The 21,609-nt window shown below is 51.0% G+C and overlaps 4 protein-coding genes across 4 annotated transcripts; 1 reads left to right on the forward strand and 3 right to left on the reverse strand.

The window, feature by feature from the left end:
* Nucleotides 1-1,003: 1,003 nt before the first annotated feature.
* COCSUDRAFT_42466 (Clavaminate synthase-like protein) lies at nt 1,004-4,641 on the reverse strand (the record flags this gene model as incomplete). Its single annotated transcript, XM_005647368.1, has 8 exons — nt 1,004-1,168; nt 1,770-1,893; nt 2,233-2,374; nt 2,782-2,924; nt 3,297-3,423; nt 3,996-4,092; nt 4,309-4,406; nt 4,605-4,641. The coding sequence occupies 8 exons, from the start codon at nt 4,639-4,641 to the stop codon at nt 1,004-1,006; spliced, it is 933 nt and encodes a 310-aa protein (XP_005647425.1).
* Nucleotides 4,642-6,385: 1,744 nt separating this feature from the next.
* COCSUDRAFT_16178 (protein disulfide isomerase) lies at nt 6,386-11,423 on the reverse strand (the record flags this gene model as incomplete). Its single annotated transcript, XM_005647369.1, has 11 exons — nt 6,386-6,574; nt 6,977-7,063; nt 7,397-7,576; nt 8,058-8,189; nt 8,540-8,644; nt 9,016-9,085; nt 9,442-9,572; nt 9,899-10,051; nt 10,392-10,517; nt 10,735-10,806; nt 11,178-11,423. The coding sequence occupies 11 exons, from the start codon at nt 11,421-11,423 to the stop codon at nt 6,386-6,388; spliced, it is 1,491 nt and encodes a 496-aa protein (XP_005647426.1).
* Nucleotides 11,424-14,530: 3,107 nt separating this feature from the next.
* On the forward strand, nt 14,531-18,628 carry COCSUDRAFT_64006 (heme peroxidase; the record flags this gene model as incomplete). Its single annotated transcript, XM_005647370.1, has 9 exons — nt 14,531-14,649; nt 15,203-15,353; nt 15,579-15,723; nt 16,133-16,255; nt 16,609-16,682; nt 16,980-17,069; nt 17,230-17,304; nt 17,720-17,840; nt 18,453-18,628. The coding sequence occupies 9 exons, from the start codon at nt 14,531-14,533 to the stop codon at nt 18,626-18,628; spliced, it is 1,074 nt and encodes a 357-aa protein (XP_005647427.1).
* Nucleotides 18,629-20,013: 1,385 nt separating this feature from the next.
* COCSUDRAFT_64007 (hypothetical protein) lies at nt 20,014-20,723 on the reverse strand (the record flags this gene model as incomplete). The annotated part of the gene is made up of 2 exons (XM_005647371.1): nt 20,014-20,027; nt 20,117-20,723. 2 exons carry the CDS (start codon nt 20,721-20,723, stop codon nt 20,014-20,016), a joined length of 621 nt encoding a protein of 206 aa, XP_005647428.1.
* Nucleotides 20,724-21,609: the final 886 nt, after the last annotated feature.

The raw sequence follows: 21,609 nt of genomic DNA on the forward strand, positions 1-21,609 counted from the left end.
AGGATGCTGACCATGTGCTTATTGCGGTTATAAATATGCGAATTTAATATATTGAAGTCATGACATGTCCTCGCACTGTAACATGCCAAAGCTGCACTTTTTTGCACGCCTACACACAATTCTTCAACGTTCAGCGCAACACATGCAACTTTTCTACGTAAGGACATGCACACGTTTTGCACACGTGTCTCGCTACATACCAGACAGGAAACCAAGCACGGAAACCAATGCACAGCAGATTTAAGCCCATCAAGTATCACAGCACTGATGATAAAGCCTGTACAAGCGCGCCGAATTCTCACATATTCTACAGGCACCAACATAAGGTGCCCACACAGCGAGCTGACAATACTCAGCTCAACAATCAAACAAATGCAGCAACGGTGAAAATGTCAATAAATGACAAGACTTCCAGATGGAAAAAACAAAAAGTGCATTCTTGCGTTCTATACTAAATGCGGGCAAAGCACACACTTCAATTAGTATGCATAGCACTGGCCACGCCTTCAATGGGATCAATATCAACATCCGTGTGCCACTTGATGAGCATGGACACCCTTGGGTCTCTCTCAGATCCCACAGAACACTGTAACGAGGCAGTGTAAAAAAGGCCACAATCTTTGCAGCAAAGGGGGCTGTGCTCAGTGCCTGCTGTTGTCTCAGATACTCTCACAGCACATGCTGGTCTTCAGTGCAGCTGTTCAAAGCGCCACACACTCGTTTCCACTACCACAAGTCGCATCAATTTCTGGCATCCTGTGTGTGCCACAATGGTAAGCCTGCGGGTTTTTAACGACCCTCACTTGGCCGGGCGATCTATCTGCCTCATAGAAGGTACCAGTTGGCAGGCCACAACTGCATCAGGTTGCAGGATGACAACAAAGCAGTGGGCATCCCTTTGCTCCTTTCCTTCGTCACAGATCCCAGCAACAGTTCACCGGCAGGAGATGGGTAATATGATGGACAGCCTCTCCCTTTGGCATGGCACCCTGGGCGCATAGATTCACTGGGCCCAAATCTGGGGGCTGGTAAGAGCCGGCAGCTGCTGAGTCAGTGCTGACTCGTCCTCGACCAGGCGCCGTTTTTTCTCGTACTCGGCAGTACGCCGCATCGTGAGCCATGCGCCGCAGGTCATGGCCGGCGCCGCCTGAACAGGCTGCCCTGCCACCTTTCAGCCATGTGCACGCTGAGTCAGCAGCCATCTAAAATAACCCACTCATCGATCGGCCAAAATTAGAGATTAATTAACTGACCAGGTCAGCTCTAGCCTGAAGATAGAACGGATGAGAGGAGAACAAGAGGATAATGTAGGTGCAGTCCACAGCAACAGCCATCTCAGGAACCTTGTGTTCTGGATGCAATTACTGAAGTCAAGACAAATTAAGAGCAGGGGGGGGTGCCCATTTGTGAGGACATATCAAGGTTAGAAATCAGAGCGGACGAATTCTTTAATGCAATCGATGACTGTGTGCTCCGCCAGAACAACCAGCAATATTGGCACTGCAAACCTTTGTTCTTTACGGCGAAGGGGTACAGTCCCCATCGAAAATGTCACACTTGCATCCAATGAGTGTCCAGAAGCACAGGCTCTGGCCTCGGCTACATAGAAGCTGAGCCTGTGGCCTCAGCTACATAGAAGCAGAGCCTCTGGCCTCAGTCACATAGAAGCTGAGGCCAGAGCTGATGGTGCACATTTGTGTCTGCCATCGATGCTTCCTGTACAGACTTGTATACTGCACACTCTTGAGCATGGCCGGTAGGAACCCCACCTGACAGCTGGGCAGGACTGCCAGCTCAGCATCCCAGTTGGCAGCCAGGAAGAAGGGGGTCGAGAAGCGCTCGGATGTGTTGACAACGCGGTGCAGCGTCGACCTGAAACGCCCATTTGTCCACCTGGCGCACAAAATCAAAATCAAAATCAAAATTATCCCCCCAAAATATCCCAGCACACAGTCTTTTCCAAGATTAATACAGAGTGTTCACCTGTACTGGCCCACAGGACACCCCTACTTTAGGTCAGCCAAGCACTGATGCATGCATGGTCGTCCTTCATGCATGGGTGCAGAGAGGAAGTTAGTCAGATAGCATATAGCAGTATAGAGCGTTTCTTGAAAAGAAGGTGGCACGCATCCTCTTTGAGGAAGGAAGTACCAAGAGCCCAGGAATCCTATGAGAACGAGCTTTTCAAGGTTAAAAAAATAATCAAAAATGCAGATTCGAATTCGAACGCACCTGTCCACCATGTCTCCCAGGTTGACCACGAACATGCCGGGCCGCGGGTCGACATCGATCCAGGTGCTGCCGAGGCAGATCTGCAGGCCGCGCTCGTTGTCAGTCGCCAGAATCGTCAGCGCTCCCCAGTCCGTGTGCGGCCCTGCGCGGCGGTGCGAACCTCTTTGTCAGGGAACTAGCTGGTAGAACGGCAGGCAATTTGACACTCTTGATCCCTTCCGCTGCCATTTAAAAAGTAGATCACCTCTGGCAGATGTGCCTTGTAAAACCCATCCTGTGTGGAGGCAAAAGATGGAGCGGCCGCTGCACTGACTTATGGTAAAAGAATTCCTTCTCAAGCAATATATCATACATAGTCTCCCGCCAATAACAAAAAAAGGAATGCATCCTGCCTGCTTCATATGCAGTCCCTTGCGATATCTTTAACAGGGAATAGCCAATGCAGACCACAGAACACCTCTCACGAGTGCACCCAGAACGCATGCATGCGCTATGTCAATTACCTTATCTCCCCGACCTATTCTTTATTGGGCAGTGCAAGGATCGCACCGACGCCAAAGATGCCCTGCTCTGCATTGGAGGGCTGGCCTGCGATGTAGTGCACTGCGCGGATGTTGGCCACCGGGCGGCTGAAGCGCTCGTCAAAATAGCCGGCCGGCAGGTTGAGCGCCAATGCCAGCAGCCGTAGCACCCTGCGTAATTTGAATAACAATTTCATGAGCACATCTTGAAGTTGTGCTCCTCGCATAAAATGGCGATGTGCTCGCGCCAGAAGCATGCATGCTCTGATGCTTGCTATTACGCGAATACACGGAGTGCTTTTATGAAGATACAACTGTTGACCTCCAGTGCAGGAGCAGCACAGTGTCCACATCAGAGCAGCCCACTCCAAGCCCAAGTTCTCTGCAAATAGCTAGACTGGTCTTTGTCTTCCTTCAACTGCACAGACCCAAGTGAGCTTCTCTGATGTTGGCTACACTGCTATAAGTCCTCCCTCTGGGCGGCTAGAGGCAGTAGCAAATCTGAGATCAATGCTTATCCAGCTCGTGGGGCCAATGACTCACCGCTGCGCAACTGAGTGCATGTTGCCGTAGTAGCGATCCATGGTGCACCTGAAGCCCGGCAGGTCGACCTCGTCTGGCCACTTGTTGCGCCCGTGGAAAGGCTCATCCTCATCCTCGGTCTCAAAGCCTGCAACGCCAGCGCACACACTGTCATTTGCATTTTGCCTTGCTGATAAGCTTTCTTGTGGTAGTCATGAGGCCTGATGGTTAGCTTGCATGTGGACTAAACGCTGTTGGCCCAGCCCAGCCCAGCCCAGCCCAGCAGTCTCAGCCCAAACACTGCCGTTTGCGACGTCCTTATGAGGTCCTGCTGAAGCCATTAGGCTTGATCACTAGCTAGCTGATAGACTGAGGAAGGCAACGGCTTTGAGACTTTTCTCGACTTATCCTGAATCATCCAACACGTCAGCCCAAGATAGTGCAGCCGCTCAAAGGCTTGCAGCTGTCTGGCGCTGACTTGTTGACAGACTGGGAAGAGTTGCCAGATCAAAATTTCCTCTTTCCCAAATACCCGCATATCTCTGGAGCATCATGGCATGCCTGCTCTGGCGACGACTGTTTTGCAGTCAACAATGCATGTGCCCTGTCAGGAGGAATTCAAACGACAGAATAGAGATTGCCTTGCGCTTACTATGCATGCTATGAAGCCATTGCATGCGCAGTGACCCACTAGTATCTTGAGGCCCTGAGAGCACGCACCGTATGCGTTGAAGGCTTCCTTGCGGTCTTCCTGGGAGAAGGGATTCTTGGCGCTGCCCGTGCCAAAGGGGAAGTAGCCTCGGTTGCCCCGGTCCGCCTGCGCGCACATGCGCACACATGCAGCATGCGGGAAACATCATTACTGGCTCAGATGCCTCGCATTCCCGGCAAACCGGGCCCCGACCCAAGATGAGGATCGCAGCGTGCAGCTGCTAATTCTTCCATGACCAGCTAAGAGATGGTTCACCCACCAGTACAAGGAAGACTTGTGGGAACCATGTGAAAAGGAATGTGGGCAGGAAAGGATATGCACCTTGAGTTTGAGTTTGGCTTCCAGGGTCTGCGCGAAGAACTGCTTGCTGGCCTGGAACTGCTCATCCACCAGTTCCTGGCTCACCCCATGGTTGGCCACTGTATGCCACAACATCACCATGTGTCAAGGCTCCTGTGAAACGACTGATTCAAGTAGAGCACAAGCTCATGCCAAATGAAGTCAGCTACAGCGCTACATCTTGATGGTGATGGACTAGGGGCTTAATGATAGATACCCCCTTTCATGCAGCATGGTGACAGGCTATGACTCTGAGACAGTTTGGAATGCTCACATACCATACAAGAAGCCGTAGTCTTCGCAGGCCGCACGCATCTTGCTGGCAGCCACCTCATCAGGCTCGGCTAGATCAACTACTGGGACCTACCCACCAGCCCACCCATTTCAGGAGAGTGTCGGTGATGCAAAGCAAATGTATTGTGATAAAAATAGTGATTTCGCGATTTAGTGCATTTCCAGTAGTGAATAGACGAGGACGAGTAGAATATGCTACCCTAGGTATGAGTCAAACTTCAGTCTTAAATATCTTGTATACTTAAGAACTGTTGACGATAAGCGTCACTAAGCAAACAATACATATAAATACTTTAAAAGGGTCATGCGCTAGCTGCATAGCACTTTTTTAGGCTATTGACCTGGAGTTGCGTCGTCCCTTCAATGTCCTTTCTTCCTTGTGCCGCTTGGATTCTGGTCAATGGTGCGGATGCCCAGGAAAGATTCGCTGCGTCCATGGATATTTTTTGGGACTTCGTGTATATCAGATCGATCCCTTTAAATGCACTTCACCGTGACGGGCAAAGAAGACCTCTGTTCTCATCACTGTTTTCTGTGCCGCAACAGGGTCTACACCGGTAAAACATCTTTTGCTGCTTATTATAGACAGGATAGGCATTCCTAGATGAGCTGAAACTTGGGTCCTGTGATGCCAATCCAGTAAAGAGTTCTATATTTGGGGGCTGAAATGACAACGAGCTGATGTGGCGGAGCCTCGTCAGCACAGCCGTCAGCATGAATCCCCTTCCTGTCTGAAAGGTGTTTTGGGGCATGCACACCCATACGGTGGCAGCACTACAGCTAGCGTGGAATTCTGAAATGTTCTTATGCCACGCCAATTTCCCAGCAGGTCATCAACGATCATCTGACACACAGCGCAGCCCACAGAGTCCTGACACAGGCATATGCATGAACGGCAAAATTTGATGATTGATCAGTGGTGTGAAGACAAACTTGCTGGACTTTGTGTATACTTCATATAACGAGCTCGAGTCGCTCAGAGAGACGTGTTGACACGTCATCGTGCCACATGTGACCTCCAATGGATCAGAAAGAATGCGCATGCATGCACTCTGGGATGATGGCATGTGTATTGCCAGAGTCATGCACATTCGTGTCTGGAACCATAGAAGTCACAAATGCATGTTACCTTCAGTGATGCATGGGGATGGCATCGCAGTATGACATGCAGAAGCCAGCTTTGCTGCACCACAAGCTTAAGCAACAGCAGGCTGACAACAGAGTACAAAACCAAGCGTGTTCGCCAGCCCACAATCAGTGCGAGCGGTTACTTTCTGCCACAGCTTATTATAAGTTTCATCACGCCGCGGACTATGCCACAGCCAGCAGGCAATTTCAAAAGCAACGACCCGAGAGTGGCAGGTTGTCATCTGTTGAGCCATGGAGCAGGAACTGATTCCAGCTATGTCAGCCCACCAAACCAGCCAGGAAGTGATGCCTGATTCAGGTCCCCAAGGCCTTTCTGGAGGTTGCAGCAAATTACGGTCCCCCTAGCAGCGCCCAAGGAAGATGTTCAGACATGCGCAGACGCCACATTTGAATTTGCATTCAAGGGAAGCACCCTTCGGACTAGAGACATATGCTGCGTCATGCTGTTGGGATCCCTGCTTGTTTCCAGAGCCTCCTTCACACACCGCTCTCCTCTGCGTGCCGGCAATGATGACCGGACCGCCACTCGTCTCATGCATGGAACGCCCTCCAACCAGGAAAGACTCCCTCATGACACAGCGCACAGACTCTTGCACAAGCTCCGGCCTATAGAGGCTCAGAGCTCATCCTTGGAGACTTCCTCCCCGGCGGTGCCGGCTTCCGTCAGCTTCTCTCCGGCTGCCTTGCTGTCCTTGAGCTTCATGGTGACAAAGGTGGAGAGGTCTGGGAGGGAACGGTCTCCCTCGTAGACCGTGATCTCGCCGGTCGGACCGGCCACAAACGCGATTGTGGGGAATCCCTTGACCTGCGCAGATGCAAAAACATGCGTCTCATTCACCCTTCTCAGCTTCACACCAGGGGGTTACTATTTCCAACCTGACTAGATATAGAACCCCCTGTTCACACCAGGGGGTGCCTAGAGACTATTATCTGTCTTCAGTACCCGCTGTTCACACGCATGAGTTGCCATGCAAAGGAGTATACTGAACACAACGTTAATTACCTACGTCCTGCCATGCAACTGTACCTCGCACAGCCAGGTGATAGCTGCTATTGCATGCAAACATACTGACATGTCACAGTGACCCAGACCCAATTCTTCGTCTCTAGCACTCAGCCGGACTCACAGCAGTGATCCAAAGTATTCCAAACATGCATGATTGAACAGCTTTAAAGAACAAGAACATTAGGAAGGTGTTACGCGTACCTCAAACTTGTTGCTGGGCACGTCGTTAGCGGTGGCGTCCATCTTGGCAATGGTCACACTCTCGTTGTCCGCAAACTTGGTTCCCAGCTGCATACACGCAAAAAACTGCTGTCAAAAACAAGTAAGCCGCTCATAAGCACCTTCATCATGAAGACACAGCCACAAAACATCCTCTACCGATGCCCCCAAAATCCATCCCAGTCATCCCTAGCTTGCCAACACCTGACTAACATGCACTGCTCCTAACAACTCCTGTAATCATGACACCAACAGGCAACACCAACCAAACAACTTTGGCTCCAGAGAGCATGCAGGCAATAAGCAAAGGCAATGGACGTGCAGTACATGGGCCCAGCTGTTTGTAGGCAAAGTGAGGCACCAGCCGTTGTGGCAAACAGAGGTTCTGGCAAGAAATCTCACCTCCTCGTAGATGGGCGCCAGGGACTTGCAGTGACCGCACCAGGGAGCGTAGAATTCAATCAGCACATCCTTGCCTCCAAGCACAATCTCATCGAATGTGTTGGCGGTCACGACCTTGACCGGACCGCTGTTGTCCTTAGGTGCCTCCTCGCTCTTGATGAACTTCTCAATCTTGCCCGCCTGCACGTTACGCACCCTTGCACACTTCAGCGCATGTGTCAGCGCATGTGCATCCCCCTAAACTCTAAAGACTCTGAGTGAGGCAATTTATCACGAACATGCATAGGGATGCATGAGCAGGAGAGGACAATGTACATTCAAATGCTTCAAGGTGATGGCTAGCCAGAGCTTGGGGTTCTGCTTTTGCTGACCAGCCTGAGCTACTGATGTCTGTCTGTGCGCCTTCATTGGTATGCTCTTGTGAAGTACAGACAAAACTACACGGCTGCTATCATAGGGTACCAATCACTTTTGCCTTTGCATCCGCCGCAAGGATAATTACTGTCCCTTCATATCCCAATCCTGGCCCTGGGGAAGTTGCCACAATGAAGATTACAACAAAATCCCTTGGGCCCAGATTCGAATATGAAGAGGCAACGCCTGTAGCGAGGTTTTCAGACCTGTGCAACCATCAGAGAGAGAGAGCTGAAGAGGGGCGCACCTCCCAGTCATCGAGCCACTTGTTGACAGCGCCCGGCTTGGCGTTCTTGAGGAAGAACTTGCCGTCGTTCTGCGCGTCGTGGATCGCGATCGCCGGCAGCTCGCTGTCCTCCAGCCCAAAGTACTTGGCCACCTGGACACGCACCATTCCATCAGATGCTGGCGAGTTCAGCCAAAGGATTGATGATATATTCCAAACTATAACCCCTTTGGTTGGGATTTGCTTATGCAGTGATATGCATGGCTCAATCTGACCCCTCCTATGCGCCATCCTCCTAGTTTGTTCATCATTTCGAGTGTTTCACTCAAAAACAGTGACGTGCATGTGTCATTGTTGAACCCAGAGCTTTGCATTTTGCATTTGCTGCCCCTTGCCTCTCCCGGACAAGAAAAGAGAGATACTGTAGGCCCAGGGTGTGCCTTCTAAAAAGTGAAAAGGGTGGCAAACTTTTTTTAAATTTTTGACCCTGCAGGGCTTCACACCTGGGGGTTGGCGGAGGGGTCGGTCCAGAGGGTGTTGAAGCGGTCAGCCCTCTTTGAGCTGACGTGCGTCAGGATGTCCCTGAACTTCTTCTCGTTCTTGGCATCCTGCATTGCACAAGCACCCCGTCACCATCACTGCTACTGCTGTCGAAGCCGCAGCCGCATGGAATGACAGTTTTGAAATGCATGCAGTCAGAAGGCGCCAGCAGCGTGCTTGATGTGCTCGAGAGATCTCATGGATGGGTACAATCCTCGCACGATGGTCCTGACATGCATGCTGACACATGCAGGCAGCACCCATGCGTGCCAAACGCACCCACATATCACTGTGATAACACGCACAAAAGTGCATCCGTATGAAGATGTATGGCACGTGTGACGCCAGCACAGCTCATGTAGGAGGCTCAAAGGAAATCTTTGGCTGGGTGAGGGTGGCTGGAAGCAGGAGAGTGTCTCAAGGTACGCACCTTGGACACGAGCGCCAGGATCTTGGGCTTGGCCTGGTCGGCAAAGATCCGGCTGAGCGCCTTCTTGTTCTTGGGAGACCTGCACGTCAACCGCAGCAATGAAGATTCACAGCAGAAGTGCACAGAAGATCGAACAGTGTGAAGATCACTGCATTAGCTTGCCATCCTGTACAGATGATGTGCAATTCAACATATCCAATTGAAGTGACAGTGTTACAGGGAAGTGGCCTGAGCAGATGTGAGTGTGCCATAATGTATATTTGGGGGCGCTCAGATGTGATCAAGTCAACCCCTGGTAGCAAATGCACTCTGCCGGCATCTTGATGTCGCAAGCAAACTTCATCAAGGACGCCTAACAATGCGAAACACTCCTCAGATACAGTGCTGCCCGTTCAACATGCTGTATTGGGTGGCGCTAGGGAGTTGGGAACTCACTGGTCCATCTCCACCAGCTTGGGGGTGGTGGCCGCCTCCACAAAGCCAGAGATCTCAGCGTCGCCAAACTTGCCCTCAAACACCACCACTGGCTCGTCGTACGACTTCACCACCACAACCGCCGGCGCCTCCTTGGCCTGGACACAACAAGCACCACATTCAATGGATGACATGCCGTATGCACTGACGCTCTGCATGCTGCGGTGCACGTGTCTTCACCCGTCCCACAAGCATGCACGTGACACCTGCGTCACTGCCTCAGTTCTCGTGAATTATGGAGCTGCTTGTTTCAACATCCAAAGTAAGCTTAGTCAGGCTTCTTCAGTGCTGAGGGCTCCTGGGCTGTCGATCCAGAACATGGGACATGCTTTGACATGCCATCACAGAAAGCATGCTTGTATGGCAGCAATTAGGTGAGCGATCAGAGCCTCTCAGAGCCAAGGAGGTGAAAGCACACCTCGTCCACAAGGGAGGCGTCGAAGGTGTGCGCAAAGTCAAAGTCAGAGCGCAGGCCGTCGGCCGCTCCCTCGAATGCCTTAAACTCCGCTGCGTCCGCGCCGCTGAACACGCCCAGCACCGCCGGGTCGTGCGCCTCCTTGAACTCCGCCACCTGGATGCCACACGGGACAACGTCATACCCTTGATAACTTGCAAGGGTTCGCGTGGCTGCTGACGCACACTAGCGCCTGATCAGAGAATACTGCTGCATGAGCCCCATCCGTAAGGGTGTCAGAGCTAGTTCCATTGCCTTCAGAGAATGCCATGGACCAAATCCACAGTAAGCACTCATGCAACACCGTTTCGGCGTGTGATGAGTTTGCAGAATGGAGAGCAAGCATGCGAGGATGCAAATTAGGCTGCATATATCCGCAGACAAACGCAGCGATCAGTGAAGTGAAGGGACAAATGTTTGTGCTGGTCACAAGAGGGGCATGTCCACAAAGACACACCTCCTCCTTTGTCTTCAGCTCCTTGCTGGGGGGCCCAGACACCTTCTCCAGGTATGACACAATGCCTGCCGCATCGCGCGGGCCAGCATAATCGCTTGGCTTGTCCAGGTTGCCATTCCTGAAGATCTGCAGATCAGCGGCAGACACCAGTCAACGACTGCCTGGCAGTAGATGCATGCGCAATGACGCATCTCCTTTTACCATTCAAATGCGGATTAGCTAATTGTAAAATTACGTCCTGCACTATTGTAAAGGAAAGATGCTTGCTGCAAAGTAGACCCAAATCAGGCAGGCTATCCTGAAGACAGGCAGTGAAGAGACGGGTGCAAAGGAGACGGCATACCTTCAGGGTAGGGAAGCCTTGGACGCCAAACTTGGTGCTCATCACCTTGTTCTCATCCAATGTGGCATCGATCTGCACAGAAATAGGTGGGACAACCTCAGGATGTTGGTGTGATCGAAGAGCTCCGAACAACGTTGCAAGAGTATCGATCCCTGCAATTTTTCTAATGGGTCTTACAATATGGTCTAGATTTTTGCAGGCCTCACATCAAGAAGGCAATTTTTGTTGCCTCGTCTCTTGTGATCACCACTGTTTTGGTGGGAAGCAATAAAACACCAGACTTAGACACCAAGCCGGCAGTCAGCACCATGAAATCAACATTATAATATACACGGATCGCAAAACGCCCGGCAACCATGTTTTGCAGCTTAATTACATAAGGCGCCTTTGGATGCCCAAAAGATATGCATCTACCAAAACCGGTGTGAGACACTATACCATACCTTCGCCAGCACGATCTTGCTGCCGCTTTCCTTCAGAGACTGAGCCGCCTTCTCATATTCGGGGGCCAGACTCTTGCAGTGGCCACACCAGGGCGCATAGAACTCGGCGAGCAAGAACTCGCTGTCCTTCACCGCCTTGTTGAACTCGTCCTCGCCGTTCACAGTGAGGACAACTTCAGCCTCCTCTGCTTGGGTGCCCGCGATCACTAAGCTTAGACACAACAATCCAAGCACAGCCCACTTCATCATAAGACGCCCCGAATGTCCAGACAGCTGGCGGCGTCTAAGTCGGTCCCTTCACGCCCGTACGTCTGTGATCTCCCTAAAAATATACGTTATTGTTCCTGAGATTGCACAGGTCTTATCTGAGTTGTTGAATCGGGATATGCGCTGCTCGTCAGTGCAACTGCAAGTGAAGTGCCCGCGGTCGTGCAAGTCGTGCTCTGATTGGCTTGAGACCGGAAGGGTTTTCCACAACCCCCAACCCGTGATATGTTGAGGGATATTATAAAATAAACAAATTCGAATGTGTTCAGATTATAGGTCGATTGGCTCTCAACGTATCAATGCACAACCAAGAAGTTGGCTTTTACAGCATGATGGAAGAGATCCCTATAGTAGCTACTTCATTGTGCGATTATTTTGAATCTTAATGGCTGAAATTTCTTGCAATTCAATACTAGAATATGGCTTCCTCAACTTCCAAATTCGACAGCAAATACTGACCGGTACCCATGCTTCTCGATATGTATTGACGATAACTCAGGTGAAAAGGATGAGATACGGCCAAAAGCGGAAAGTACAAGACTGTGGATGCTCCGCACCAAAGCTGTTTTCGAGCTTTCCGTCAAAGGATTGTCTGTTCAGAGATGGCAATTTTCCATGTGCTGGTCATTGCGGCAATCGACTTTATTGCAAGCGCGAGCGGCCTACCTGCCAAGGTCGTCATACAGAGGCCGCCTCCGGGACTTGCTTCACTGGTTTCCTTCGGCATCTACAGGTACCTGAAGGAGAAAATAGTCATTCCATCAAGCAGAAGACGCCAGGGAATTGTGGTGCGATATGAACAACCTAAGAATTCCTTGCCTTTCTAATTTGTTTAGCTTACGTTGCGTGCAGAATGCACAAGATCGCATGCAGCTAGTTCGCCGGGAGGCATCCCGGACACTCAACTATGGTCCTCACGACACAGCCTCTGGCACCGGCTTTGGCGGAGCAGGTACAAATCCTACAGCTCAAGGGAGTTGCCCATGAACTGTGCTGTTCTGATCTGTGACCTGTAGTCAACATTTCAACAGGGACCACTACACCTGCATGTGCATGGGAGCAAAGAATCTATAGCTGAATTCAGAGGCTGAATTGCCAAATTTTCGGCATTAGACACACAGGTCTAAACTAATCTTCAAATTTTGCTTCGTCAGGTCAGATTTGCAGGTCCTGTCTGTATTGGCGCTCCTGGGCCAATGACTGCCGAGCCCAACTTATTTGACAGCCATTACTACAAGGACGTGAGTCATCACGATCCCAGCATGTTGTCATGTGCATGAATCTGCAGCCCACACTGCAGTCTCAGCACAGAGATGCACAGTGCGGCCGATCTTGATCCGAAGAAACTGCAGGAATATGTCCAATTGCATAGCCCTTTTCAGGGGCCGGGCTTGTGTAGCCATAGATGGCGAGAATACCATGGGCTGTGTTGCAGCTGTACACGAGCACAGGGCGCGCAGGCTACCTCTTCAGCAACCGAGACCGTGGTCACTCCCTCAAACGCCTCAACAAATGTAGTCAAGGCAAGCATCCAACCCTGCAAGCATACCCCTGTCTGCAAGGCCACTTTGGCGCTTAGTACTGACTTCCTTGTATGCTTCCGTCCTGGTCATGTGGGTATATATTTTAAAGGTCTGTCACCTGCTCTCCCAGTGCCTACATGTTCCCTGCTGCTGCTGTGACAGGTGGGCCAATCAGCAGAGTGCCTCCCATGATGCCAGTGCCAGGCAATGGCTTTGCAGGAACTGGCGCCAATTCCACTGGAGCCATCCAGCTTCCCAGTACCTCCCTGCTGGACAGGGATCCAGGCTGGCCATTTCTGGCTAGGACTGCAGTTGCCGGGAAGAGTCATTGTGCTATCTTGCAATATGCATGTCAATCGACGTCAGGAGAGCTGTAGGTCAAAAGAGGGGAGGCTTGAGTCACCGAATCAGAGCGGACAATTGAGGGCTAGGCGGCAGCTCTCCTGGCATCGACTCGATGCCAGGAGAGCTGTGGAGAGATAAGGAAGGGTTGTGCCATTGGGGGCTAGGCGGCAGCTGCCATCTTCGAGCTAGTGTCCTATCAAATTTCCCTGTCTGGTGGCTAGGTCTGCAGCTGCAGAGACTTTTCCTATAGATTGAAGGGACAGTTTCTTGCATAAGGCTCTCTCTTGAAACAACAGACACACACATGCAGCAAATGTACTATATTGTACAAGAAAATTTTAGAGTGAGCCGTACTCAGGACAGGAGAGGGCCATGCCCCGGCATCACAGCTGGCTAGCCACAGTTGCAGATTTTAGTTTGCGGGACAGGATGTGTGGGTAAATGATATTGGCAGGGAGTGTTTAGTCAAGCCCAGAAGCTGCCTGCTACACTTGCACTTGCAATAAAAAGATACAGCTTCAGTGTTGGTGTGTGCCAGGTCACAGGGGTGCAAAGCTCCAGCAAGCCATTCTGGGTTGGGAGATTGCCACCTAGGATGCCTCTAAAAGGTTGGAGCAGCATAGAGGCATGCCATATGGTGCGGATGACTTGGAGCCCTTTGTAATGTTATGGAGCGAGTATGAAAGGGAGCTGAGTATGGCTGTGGTAAGGAAGAATTCCATCATGAAGAGTGAACCGTGCAAATGTCGTACGTGCATGCCATGTGGCTTCCCTCAGCTTCCAGATTCGGTGAGCTGGAGCCATGATTTGGACCGAGAAAAATCTGCAGGAGAGATTCCATCGGTAAGCCTGGAAACGCATTGCAGTGTGCTGTGCACCATCTGTGTTGCTTGCAACGAGAAACGTAGCGTCCGACGGGTCAGGATAGGAAATGGCGTCCTACTGGTCGGAAACGTTTCATGCGCAGCTTCTCGTAGCATTAGTTTGTATTCAGCTTGCATGGGGGCAACCTGCACATGTCGCTATCCAGCCGGCACCACCAGGACTCCTACCTCTTGACCCCATTGGCATCTACGGCTCTCTGCAAATATGACTCTGCGAGATTCCTTTTTCCGAGATCACTCCTGGCGTATGATCTGTATAGCACCGCAGTCAAACGAAGTCAAAAGGACAGGAAACTATTCGTTTCTTGCCTGCATGCAGAAAGCTCAGGACTGCATGCAGCTAGTTCGCCGGGCTGCATCCCAGACGCTGAACTATGCGGACACACTGCCGAATTGCCTGCGAGCTGCCTTTCACGATGCAGCAGAGAGGGATGTCGGAAACGATGCTGGCGGGTGGGGCCCAAAAAATTGCTGTCTCTTCAACCTGAAGCACCGTCCGTGTGCACCAGTGCTCGAAAACCTTGCTTAAAGGCTGCTTCAAACCTTGCACACTGGATGAGGCAGAGTGTTACGAGCTGTAGCATCAATAATCATCCTTTGCCGTTGAAAGTGGCTGGCAGCTGCACCCTTATGACGTGTGTAGCTTAGGCTAGCAGTTCAGGCTGGCTGTGGGAAGACACATTGTTTGCCTGTGCCATGCACCATACTGGCCGGGGCCGGGGTAAATACTGAGCACCGGGCCCATGATTGATTGGGTCTTGCTTGGATCTGGAGAGTCCAACAAGGGGTACCCGGTGGGACTTTGGCAGCAGTTACAGGCAGCTTGCTCGCAGACGCACCTTGCCTCTGGCAGGAACAGGGTGTGACAACAATAGTACCATGCACGGCTTGAATAATCCAGGCAATAACCCAGGTGCTGCTCGACGCACATAGCCCTTAAAAGAGCCTGGAAGACATTCCACAATAATACTGACTGAACTTTTGTCTTGCTGCTGCATGCATGCAGGGCAAATGGATCACTGATGCAGGAGCTGGATGATCCCTTCAGCTATCCAGACAACCTGGGCGTAGCTATATGCCACGCCTACATGAAGGTGTTTGTGCCAGAGATGCGTGCCCAGGGTTGCCCCAACCTCACCTTTGCAGACGCTATCCAGGTAAAACAGCACTCACCAATTAACACAGCACAAGCTGCCATCCTTGAGTATGAGATGACATGCCTTTACTTAGGCTGTAAGGATTTGTCCGATTGCGGTGTGGTGCTGACATGCACTCCTGTCAGAATTCTCCCAAACCTCAACCCCTGTCAGGGAATGTGTAATGACCGGGGATGTGCTCACACAGCAATCAAACTGACAATTAAGCAATGTGAGTGCTTGCAGTGGGTGGGGGGCGTGGCAGTGGAGATGGCTGGGGGCCCGGCAGTCCCCCTGCTGCCGGGCAGGCGTGACTGCAACAACTGCTTTGACAATTCCACTGTGCTCCCGGACGAATGCTTCACTTTGGACGAGCTCGCAAACTTCTGGGGTGAAGCCTTCATTCCTCCCTCTTTCCAAAAGAGCTCTCAAAGAAAAAGGGTCAAGGATAGGCCTTCATTCCAAGTATGCTCACGTGAGGGTATCCTGAGTATCACCAGGCACATGCCCATGAAAATTGTTGGGTGCAAATTTTATAGTCCATCTGCGTGTCGCCTGCAGAGTCTCTTTCTATATGCCCTGTCACTGTAGAATTGCGTGTCCTGTGGAGGTTGTGCATGTGACGATGTCGTGAGCGTGCGCTTGCGTCATGCATGCACAGTTCAAGAAAGCCATTTTGCTTCATGCACCAGCTAACCGGCATCATGTGAAGGCATGGTGCTTGTCGACAGCCGCGCTGCTGCCTGCGAGCTGCAAGTTTTCAGGAGCGATGAGATGACTTTGAATGTGACAATCTGCAGGTGCTCGTGGGTTGTCTGATCCTCTGAAGGCGGCAGTTGTCCTGAATGGCGCCCACGATTTGGGCAATGTCCGGTCCACAGTCCCTCATGACACAGCCTCTGGCACCGGCTTTGGAGGAGCAGGTGAGATTCCCTGCTCTGCTGTTACATGCGGGTCTAAAAAAATACAGTTTCCATGCTGAAAGAAATCCCCTGTACCTGACAGCAGCAGGGGATTTTAAACTAACAGTTAGCAGTCAGAACATTTATCAGTAAGTTCAGAGTCCCCTGGGCAGCAGCCCTGTGCATGTCTTTTCAAGCTGCAGCAACCAGACCGTCTGTATGAGGCAATTAAGCTGCTGCTCTGAAGTAACTTTTTCTCGGGACTGAGCCATTTTCAGTAATGCCACAAGCAAACATGGCACACTTGGTATTCTAATCAAATCACGCAATTAAATCTGGGATTACTAACAGCCGTGATGGGCACACATGTGGAGGTCCGGTGTGCATCGGCGCTCCTGGTCCAATGACAGCACAGCCCAACCTCTTTGACGGCCATTACTACAAAGAGGTGAGCCTCCGCCGTGTTCAGTATACCACAGCCTGAGCCTGCACCAAGAAATGCCATGCCATGTCTGCCCAAGGATCTGTGCCTGCTGATTGAGTCCACTTGGATGACATATAGGCCCCGGCTAACGGGGGGCGGTGTAAACACTGAGCACTGTGCCCTCAATTGATTGTGTCTTGCTTTGATCTGGCGAGTCCATCAAGGGGTAGGATGATGCAGCCTTGACATGCAGCTTGTCCGCAGACACACCTTGCCTTTGGTAGGGAATTTTGGATTTTTTTTTTGAAAATAATAAAAAAGTCAACAATAATAATAATAATAATAGTAATAATAATAATAGTAATAATAATAGTAATAATAATAGTAATAATAGTAGCACATGTGCAGCAGGTGCCTCGAGGTATGCGCAGGGCTACAGATTTGCATGCTTCGGGGAAAGGTCGCACCCAAGGACTGTACGTGTTGCAAGCTAGTCATACTCCAATGCTGCTGCCGGTGTGCCGGGTCTACTCTCTCTGGAGATGAGAATCCTTTGATTGCTGTGCTGCAGCTGTACACATTCACAGGGCGGGCAGGCTACCTCTTCAGCGATCGTTCTCTCGTCACTCCCGCCAATGCAACTTCAGTAAACTTGGTCAAGGCACGCACAAATACTGCGGCCCTCTGTCTCCTGACTTATGTCATGAAACTGGCAACAAGTTGTTAGTATTTCTTTTTGTGGCTTCTGAAAGCCAAGGTGGCTATAAAGAGTCAAAGGAGTCAAATTTGTGGCCTATGATAGGCTTTTGGATGTCCCTTTTAAAGCCACAAATTGGCTTTGATTCAATGGATCACAGCCGCACAAGCCACATTCTGCCCTTTTTGAGCCGTAAAAAGAAACACCGGCATCATCTGCAGCGCAAATGCTTTGCATGCTGCGCGACCCGTGCCACCCTCATGGTGGCTGTTGCCAGTCTTACTGCAGCCTGCAAGCTTGCATGTAGCATAACTACCTTGCAGAATTATCTACGCGAGTTGAATGTAGTGTGCGTCTGCTGCAGCTGTACATGAATGACAAGGAGGCATTCTTCAAGGACTGGACCACCTTCTACCAGGAGATGTCCCTCATCGGCGTCGACACCGGACCTGCAAACTTCAATGTCCATGACGGGTTCCTGCCAGGTCAGCACATTTCAAAGCAGATGTCACCACTTCTGACAGCAGGGATTGCATGGAGGGGTCATATCCCGGTACACTGCAAGTGGGGGCTCTTGCGATCCGGGATCCATGCATAACTAAGAAGGTTGCTGACATGGGCATCCTACTGCCCTGGTGATGACTGTGCTTACCAGGGCTCTTTGTAACGAGCCAAGTTGTGAGAGACGTCACCTGTGCATTGGCTTGCCCGCGGATTGTATAACCACGAGTGACATCAGAAGATTGGCAGCAACGAGCATGCATCTGCCAGCCTGCATTGGGTACATTTTAAGTAGGGGGCGGGGCATAGACATTCACGGTCTTAGCTGTTGCACGAGATGATGATCTTACTAAAGGCGGTCACCAGATTGAAGACAGGCAGCTGGGACTACGAAACTTCCAGTGCAAGAATCCATTCTTGCACCGGAATTTTGTAGTCCAGCTATCTCTTTTTTGCTGATCGTCACCTTTCATTTCCCTGCCTTTGCCCGCCCATATCCTGAGCCCAGTTGCCTGTACCATTGCCATCTCCAACTCAGATTCTGCTTTTGTCCTTTATGGAGTCCAGCTGAATTTCCTACTGCTGCTGATTCACAGGCGGGCCGATTGGCAGAGTGGCTCCTATGACGCCAGTGCCCGGCAACGGCTTTGCAGGAACTGGCGCCAATTTCAGTGGAGCCATCCAGCTTCCCAGAGTCCCCGGGCAATCTGGGGGACAGGGCTCCAGGCTGGCCGTCTCAGCCAACTTCCAAGCCCCAGCAGCAGCTGGGTAAAAACCCTCTCCAAGATCATTACAGGGCACCTGCAAGATTTGCCCGAGGCTTCCTTGCTTTCATTGGAGGGAAAAAAGCGCATTACGCCAGCATGCGTGGTGTTGCATGCTTGGATTGTGACACAAGGGCAGGGCAGTATAGTCAGGGCACATGCAAGACCCGGGAGACACTTTTATCTTGCGATATTGGCAGGTAGCTGAGCACAAGCTAGCAAGAGGCCCTTGCATGGTTTTCAGAAGGCATGATTTTTCTGTACTATTGCGCAACAAATGAATGATTTGAAGGGAGGAAGGCTGCAGGATTGATGGTATGTTGAGACAGAGTAACATCCCAGATGTGATGAAGCCAGCTTTCAAGGAGCCTGCTGTGTTCCTGTGTTATTTTGCCGCCGTTTCTGTGCCCATAGGTCTAATAGATTGAAGTTACTTGATTCTTAGCGGATGTTGCCACCATGCATTCCTAGCAGACAAATCTGAGCTGGTTGGTGCGTTGGTATTGATGCTGTATGCATATTTGAATGAGGATGGCTTCCCAAATGAGCTCCCAGACTGAACATCATTTGCTTTCAGAAAGGAATCCCCAGGAGGTGGATGTGATCGTTACATATGCATGCCCTGATTCAACGCATTATTTGCTTTCTTTCTGCAAATATTGCCTGTCAGGAATTTGCCTTCCAAAAGATTGAGCGTGTAGGAATTGTGAAATCACAGTATGACTTCAACGTGATCAAGAGCAGCAGCCCCTGCCATTGCAGATTGGCAGATGCTACTAAACTTTGCTTGTAAACTCCTGAGTTTTTTCGATCAACTTACCTGTACCTAATGCTGCAAAAACTCCTGTAAATCAAAACCGGGTAACATCACATCAGTAGAAGGCATGCTTATGGCGGAATTGATGGCGGAATTCACTGATAATCAAACAAGGTATCAGAAAGCAGTTGAGGGGTGAAAAGTGTCTGGGCATAACAGCTGCTTCATGCACTCCACCTCCTTTCAAATTCTAGATCAGCGAAAGATTTCTATGGACTGGGAATATTCCAGTCTCAAATGCACATGTGGAAGAAGTCATGTTTGCATCACAACTTGCCACACAAGACAGCGACGCCAGCTAAGAGAACGTGACTGAAAAGAAAACAGGCGGAGGAATGCCAGTACAACAACAGAAAAATTACAGGTCAATGCCCCTGGTACCCTACTCACCGCATCTGACTACCACATGTATTCTTTGTGCAAGTGAATGATATATCCCTGGATAAGAATCTCCCACGTGCCTCTGAAATTTCTAAAAGGCCTACAGACGCCACCGATGCTGCTGATTGTCCTGGTTTATGATTTGTTTAACTGTCAAATTAATTGCTGAGTGACGTCACCAGAACCTCACAGGGCTTACTGAGCGCTCTCTGCATGAGAGAGTTGCTGCTGGGCCTCGATGGAAGGGCAGAAACCGCTGAAATTTGGCTAATGCCACAAGAGCTCAATCTGTGAGGACCTCCTTCGAACAGAGGCCTGCCATCTGTCATCTGCTCCGGCAGCTGCACTGCAGCTTCCGGCGGTAAAATCCCAGCTTCCATGTAGCCCCCGTCATGCGAGGGCCGGCTGAGAGCTTGCCGTAGGACACTGCTGTCATTTTGTGACAGCCGTGAGAGGCCAGATGCTCTGCAGGAAGTCCTGTAAGGGGTGACAACGAAGTGATCCCGGCCTTCGAATGGCGTGCTGGCTTCGAAATTCAAAGGCGCCAGCTTCCGGGCGATTTCCACGTAGCCGCACTCCTCGTCTGATGCATCACCCTTGCACCCCTGGCATTCCTCTCCCCCCTCAATCCCGGCGGCCGCCGCGCGGTCCCGGGGCAGCGTTAAATACAGAGCGTTCAGGCCAAGGGTCATCGCATCGCGGGGAAACACCAGCAGGCACAGCAGAGCGCCCTGCAGCGCCCTGGCTGCGGCGGCGTTCCCTGCCGGGTCCGCACGTAACGGCGCATCCCGCGGCGGGTCCGTAAACCCGAATCCGCGCGTCGCCAGCAGAGCGGCCAGCTTACCGGACACAGCATACAGGGCCACGTTGATCGCCTTGTCCAGTGCGTAGACCGATGTGCGCATCTGCTTTGGGACAACCTGCGATAAAAATGTGCTTTTCAAGCCTGCATTTGCTGCATCTCGCAGGCATCAAAACCTGCAAGGTGCTGGAGCTCTGAAAGTTCTGCTGTGTTCAGACCACCTGATGTGACTGACAATGAAAGACTGACACTGAGAAAATACAAGTGTTCTTGTGCTGAAGGGCAATTGTCAGGAACAAGAACAACGACCTAATTTCGACAGAACTTAACAATATGTCTCTGCTGGACAGAAAAGTGACATATGTCGGCGACAATTTTGGACTCTTTCGAACTCGGGCTCTCCTTGGACTGCTGCGGCAGCTGCCCGAAGCCCCTCCCTATATAGGCAATGGCTTAAATTGGAACCATCATGCAAGTAACCGGTGAGTGATCGCACGGGCAGATCCAAGGTGGACAACCTGTTGATTTTGCGAGTCCTCTCCGAGCCAGACTTCTTTGCCGCTAAAACTACTAAAGCAGAGAAAATTGTGTTCTGAACGGAGGGTATGTCTCGAATTTCGGCGGAGAGCAGCTTTGACATATGCATCGTTGTTCTGGAAAGCTGTCACGCAAAGGGCGGTTGGACTTTTGTGGGGACCCTTGGTAAATAAAGTGCTAGGGAGATCTCGAAGATACCATCAAGTGGCATCGCAAATTAAGGTTGCATATATCGGAGTTTGGCCTTCCAGCTTCCAGGGCAAGTGCTCATTTGGGGTCCTTTGGTACCGATGTGCGGATCAAACAGGTTGCATATCCAGAGATATTCATAATAAGGTAAATTTGAGTGAGGTCGAGGCAGTTGACAATGGGGATAGTTTGCAAGTTGAGCGTGATCTGAGACGCACCATCCTTGAAACTGCATTCCTGGTCTTGAAGCGAGGTGTCTGCTC

Source organism: Coccomyxa subellipsoidea, assembly GCF_000258705.1.
Source record: "Coccomyxa subellipsoidea C-169, whole genome shotgun sequence".
NCBI classification, from domain to species: Eukaryota; Viridiplantae; Chlorophyta; class Trebouxiophyceae; family Coccomyxaceae; genus Coccomyxa; species Coccomyxa subellipsoidea.